We start from the raw sequence: 6,000 nt of genomic DNA, 5'->3' as shown, positions 1-6,000 counted from the left end.
TAGTTTTCAATAATTTAATTATCTTCTACAAGAAGAGCAACAGGAACCACATGGGCTTTGCTGGTAAAGATGGGCTACATATCTCTTCTCCAAAACCAGCTCTGCTGCCTTTGAAAGTAATTTGCAATTTCTTATCAAGACAGAATTAAAGAGTAATATTGTCTAATTTGTTATGTTCAGAGGCACAGAGTATTGTAGAATTCTAGCCCATACACAGTGCTCTGAAACCTGCGTTACGTGACCATAATCAAAAGTACATGATGAATTTCAAAACTTATTAAAGTGTTTATTATTAGCTAAGAAAAATCTCAATAGATGAATTTGTCAGTAAGTTTAATATTCTCTTGGTAAAATGTGTATTTTGGACACTCCAAAACTTCGGTTTATAAAACAGCAATTTGAACTTTACAGTTGTATTGCAAATAACTGCTCTGGGCATCTCAGGGCAGGATGGGGCACAACTGTGTGAATCTCAGTGTAAATCTGTACATTGAACATGATGAACTCCTTGCTTGGAAAAGTCATCTTCCATTTCCAATGGAAACAAAACCTGATTACTGCTGATCGCTTAGACATAACTGCTTGTAACAGTCAACAAGCCATCACAGTAAGGTATAAGACAGGCCTTAGGAGAAATGCTGCCTATTTGATGACATTTAAAGCTTTAAAGAATTCCTTCAAGATGCTGCAGGAAATCATCATGAGCCAGCACAGTCTGCCAATGCCACTGAATGAGGACCAAGAGATTAAATCATGTATACTGGCAATTAATTTATGGGACTCGTCTTGCAAACAGTTCATCATGGCAGCAACGCCAAGGTCTGTGGTAGGAACTACCATGGCCAGAAGGGCCTGCCACGTGGGGGTGTGTGCCTGATGCTGCCTTGTAATTGGATCAACCATCTCTTGTGTTGATTTTAGCTGCCTCAGAAATAAAACACAGTTTATATAACATCCTACTACCTCTTGTCCCTCTAAAATGTTTTTGATAAGAGAAGTAAGGCATGAAGTTCCTGTAACTTTTTGATCTGACATTATCAGGTATGTATAAACAGATAACAATGTTTTAGCAGAGCAAATAAATTGAATGTCATTTTTTTATTAAACAAACAGTATAATAACTGGACTATATTATCACAATGGAAGCATAGAAGACCATAGACTGTACAGCTGAAACCCTGTAGCAAAACTGTTCCTCATATTTAAAGAAATGTATCTTTATCAAGCTTTCACAATGGCTGCTTCTTGCTTATTTAAAGAATCTTCACTCTTATTAAGGCTAGATGAATATAATCAAAAGATAAATGTACTGTTAGAAGGTTCTACACCACACTCTATGGGAATTTAACCGAAAGACAAACATTGTATTATACCTGCATGTGTCTTAGAATGGCTTCTCAGCAGGGAATGCAGAATCACTTACAGTACAGAAACATTTAAAGAGGAAAATGCTAACACACTGAAAGAGTTTAACACCAGTAGCAATTTATCAAATGAAGAAGTTTCATAAAGTCCACTCTCTGGGAGAACATTCACCATTAGACAAAAGCCTGGCATTCTTGATAGTCTGAAGTTTAATCAGTTTGAAAACCAAAATTGTTTAATGAGATAACCAAGATCTTAAGGAAACTGCCATCTTCCTTCTCAGGTAAAAGCCAGAATTAAAATAATAATTATTAAAATAATCCAACCAGGTCGCTTTACAGGCAAATTTACACACTGTCTCTTTAAAACACTGCATGCCCAAAAGCCTTTTGGGTTTGGAATGTAGCACTGCACCAAGTATTTCACAAAGCCTCTAAATATCACAAGAAGCTTTTTTTAGAGAGAAAAAAACGTAAAATTCCAGCTGACTGAGACTGTTCTAGCAGGAGTGCCTCGGCTTAGCTCCCAGACCTGGAATTCCAGATAAACAACAGAGGACAGCAAACAGAATTTTTTTTTTACACGTCCTTTTGTAATGCAGCTACAAGACGACTGATGAGCTTAGGGACAAAGAGAGTGAGAGTGCAAGTGTCACCAGAGTGAGCTGTGTGCTTAGATAGAAGCTCGTAGGAAGAGCGAGTGAATTCTCCGCAGATATGTGGCTGGTGGAGACTCCTGCTGTGTTGTCCTTCCCAATAGCGTTCTGTAAGACACAATACTTTCCTTGGTCACCACTACACATTTCCATTGCACAACATTTAAGTCTACATCATGAAATTCATCTTGTGTTTGATCAAGTCCCACCCTCCACTGATAACTTATATATCAATGTCACAAACTGAAAGATACAAAAAGGCATCAAAACAGATGTCAAAATGCCAGTTTTTTAAATTTTAAAAAATCCGATTTTTAGCAATGTTTCAATGCATAACATGTATAGTTATTTTTTGGAGAATCTGTTTGTCATGCTGGTTTATTTTAAAATAGAAAAGCAAGACCCACAGAGAAACTGCAACTCCTGCACAGTCAACAGAACACCTTTGTTTGACAAGTTACTTCTGGATAACAATAAATAAAATCTAATCCATGGGCTCAGAAAAGACAGTTTTCTAGCTTATGAAAAAATTTCCTTTCCCCTTAATTGCTGCACTATTTGCATTTCTTGGCATCTTTGCTACCAATAATTAAACAGTATGCACATGCCAGTACAGATTGGCAGATTATAGTGAACTACTTAAGGAGCAGATGTAGCAGAAATATTTCTCATTGCTATCATCCTCAATAAAAAAGAAAAACCTAACAGTATAATCACAGAAGTGGAACAATTTAGGGACCTCTAAGATCATTAAGTCAAATCTATTCCACAGAGAGTGGCTCAAACCCTGTCTGCACAGTATGTGAAAATCCCAAAGGATGCAGCTTCTACAGAGGGGACAAGACTCTCCCATCTTGGAGAGGAAATGGGCCATAGTACAAGGTACAAGTGCCCAGAAGATCAGATACAAAGAATGAGTTCAAAGCATCAGTTTCCACAGGAATGACTGTCTACAGAGCCAGGGAGGTATTCATGGCTCACTCTCCCTGACATTCCCTCCCTTGGGTACCACTTGCTAGGACTGGCTAACTGGAAGGCCTTGAGATGCAAACTTTTGAAAGCTGTAAAGGCACTGGGGGATTATCACAATATGCTTTCTCTTACTCATCCCTGGGCATCTCCCTTTTGGAAACTGTCATGGACAGGATATGGGATGAGATGGACCAGCAGCTCTTAGAGTTAGCTTCAGTCACTTGGGCCTTCTCACCCAAGGTCTTTTAGCCAGCACAGATGCCAACAGATGCATTAGCATTACTGCATTGTTCCTCCCAGTGTTGCTGGGATTCACTCTAGTACCCACAGGAAATTCTTAATAGAACCTGAAGAATTAGGAATGGGCTATAGAACTTCCAGTGTGTAGAAGAACTGGGCAAATTTGGACTGGTGAAGGAGAACCTGAAAGATACGGTCACATCCTTTTGGCAGCTTAGAGCTGTATAGCTGGTCTTGCTCCAAGGCCTTGGCTATATGCTTCCACATTGTTAAAAGTAAGTTTATGTATATCACAAATTATTAAGCTTTCTGAGAGACTCAGTACAAAGGATATGGACTGACAGACATGGAAACTGATGTAATGCTTGTGTCTGAAAGGGCCCTTTGATGTCAGGCTGAGCAGACTACTCAAACAGCACTGGGAGGTTCATGTCTCGAGTCTGTCAATCTGTTCCCTGATGTATAAGCATCACATCTCCTGATGTGAACACCATTTCATGCCCTAAATTGGTCATTTGTTTTAACCACAGAATGATGACCAGTATGTTTCTGTTTATTTGCAAAAACCCATCTGATCCTGTGCTCCTGCAGACTATTAAACATGTATACTTCCTAGGTGCAATGGTTATTATTATGGGATTTGCCTAAATGTGTACTATACAGCTACTAAAATACAAAAGTCAGCAGAGGACACTTGGAGCCCATCTCTGAACTTCTAAGTGAGGTCATTCTTTCATGGTTATGGTATGCAAACATAACAAATCTGACAAGACAAGTATGAGGTAACCCAAGATAATCTCGAGAGAACATCTATTACAGGGAGACACCTCTGCTGCAAAATACACAGGATCCACACTCTTACCTCATTAAGACAGAGCTCTGTATCTACAGATTCATTGGATTTTCTCTTCTTCTGTGCCTATGAACAAATGCAAAATTTATTGACTGTACAATTTATACATACAGCAGCACAAAGCATTGAGATAAACTTGCATGAGTTGTCATACTCCTATAATTTTGACAGCAATTTGCACATGATTAGCAAATAAACCCTCCAAATGTAACTGTGTTTTCCAATAACATTCACATTCTCGTTTGAAATTACAGCAAAATTTCAAACAGTCAACTAAGGGTACTTAGTAATTATAATGAAGAGTGCCATCAGCTGCAGAGAACATGTTATCTTCTGTGGCCCCTTAAAAGTAATGCTGGATGTTCACGAGAAGAAATGAAACATTACAGTTAATAATTACCATAATACACTGCATATTAACAAATAATCTACCATATACCTCAGTTTCAGGAAATATGCAACATAGGAGTGTTTTATCCTTAATGGTTCTTGCAATTTTTCCAAGTATTACTATAAAAATAGAAATATGATTTTAATATATTTCATGGCTGTCAGAGAGTCTCTTCTACTGAAGTCACATAAAGAGCATTTAATATCTTTTAACATACATACCTCAAAGTCAAATTGAACTGTTTGTTTACATTATGTTCACTGATTATCATACATGGAATACCACTGAATGCAGAATATTTTAATGGCTAAGAACTAAAAAATGAATCTTCTATACCTTCAGCCATGGCATATGACGAACAACCATCTGTTGCTATCACTGTGTGCTCCCACACTGACTCAAGTAAGAAACATTTCAGGTGGCATCATATGAAATGAGAGCACTAATGTGCACTCTGCCCAGTGTCAGAAGCTGTTTAATATTTCCATTGCTCAAGGGAACAGGACTGGGCTGGGCACCTTGTGCTTTTCTACAGAGCAAGACTAATCCCCACAGTGCAGAAGGCTTTTTCAATAAACGGTGCTGTGGTTGAGTTAAGCACTTCAGTGATTCTCAGTATCAGTTCTCTCTTTGTATATTCCAGAACAGAAACATAGGAGCTCACAGTGTTCAGTGTAAATCAAGTCTGAAAACAGGAGACCTGGGTTTATGCACCAAAACTACTGGCTGCACTGGGCACCTCTGATACTTCCACCTGGAGGTTTTGCTGGACTTGCAATTTATTTCCTGCAAAAAATGAAGATCTGAATCTCACTGTGTTGCATTCATTTTACACTGCAGAATCTCCCTGGTTTTGGCACTGATGGACTGGACTAAAGCAGATGTGAGAAAGTGCTGAGCATTCTTGTTCTATGCCCTCAAAAATTCGTTTTCATGTACAGCTATTTTATATCTCAGAGCCACTGGTTCTGCCAATGGATACAAAATAGTCTTTGAACTAATTACTGATTTTAGAATTCAAATGAAGAAACTGAACTTCTGATTAGGTAACACATTCTCTGTTTTGAATGATAAATATATTAGAGACAACCGAAAAAGTGAAACAGCTGGGATTTAAGACAAAGACAGTTTAGCTATACTAAGAATACATCCTGTATATATGTTAATAGTTTTCATATATATGACAAAATAATAGCTCCATTAATTAACAAACACCCACCATAAAATTTCTCTCTTTCTACTAATTAGTACTATTAAAGTGGTTATAGGAAGCATAAATTTAACTGTCTAAATAGAAAACAAAATCCCTGGAAGTAAATTTGCAACAAGAGGAACTATCCCAGTGAAGCCTTCCTGCAATGTTTGTAGTGGTGGTTGTCTTTACAGTGGTTAGGAAGGAAACTTCTTTGAAAATCAACTGGGCAGATTGCAAATCTTGAATGGCTGGCACCATGGAGAGGGGTAAAGGAGAGACTAGATTTAAATTCTGATTTTCTTATGTCCTGAACACCCTACCTTGAATTG

The 6,000-nt window shown here is 38.0% G+C and overlaps 1 protein-coding gene across 1 annotated transcript in view; it reads right to left on the bottom strand.

Annotated features, from left to right (window-relative positions):
- Positions 1–1,071: 1,071 nt before the first annotated feature.
- GFRA1 (GDNF family receptor alpha 1) overlaps positions 1,072–6,000 on the bottom strand; it is a 137,562-nt gene continuing 132,633 nt past the window's right edge. The window contains exons 8-9 of the mRNA XM_071563376.1: positions 4,095–4,151; positions 1,072–2,128 (exon numbers count right to left, since the gene is read on the bottom strand). Of these exons, the coding sequence (XP_071419477.1) occupies positions 1,967–2,128; positions 4,095–4,151 (219 nt within the window). The 3' untranslated portion in view covers positions 1,072–1,966. The remainder of the gene's footprint in view (positions 2,129–4,094; positions 4,152–6,000) is intronic.

This window comes from Pithys albifrons, chromosome 9 (assembly GCF_047495875.1).
Source record: "Pithys albifrons albifrons isolate INPA30051 chromosome 9, PitAlb_v1, whole genome shotgun sequence".
NCBI lineage: Eukaryota > Metazoa > Chordata > Aves > Passeriformes > Thamnophilidae > Pithys > Pithys albifrons.
The sequence above is the reverse complement of the archived record's forward strand: the minus strand, read 5'-3'. Positions and strand labels throughout refer to the sequence as shown.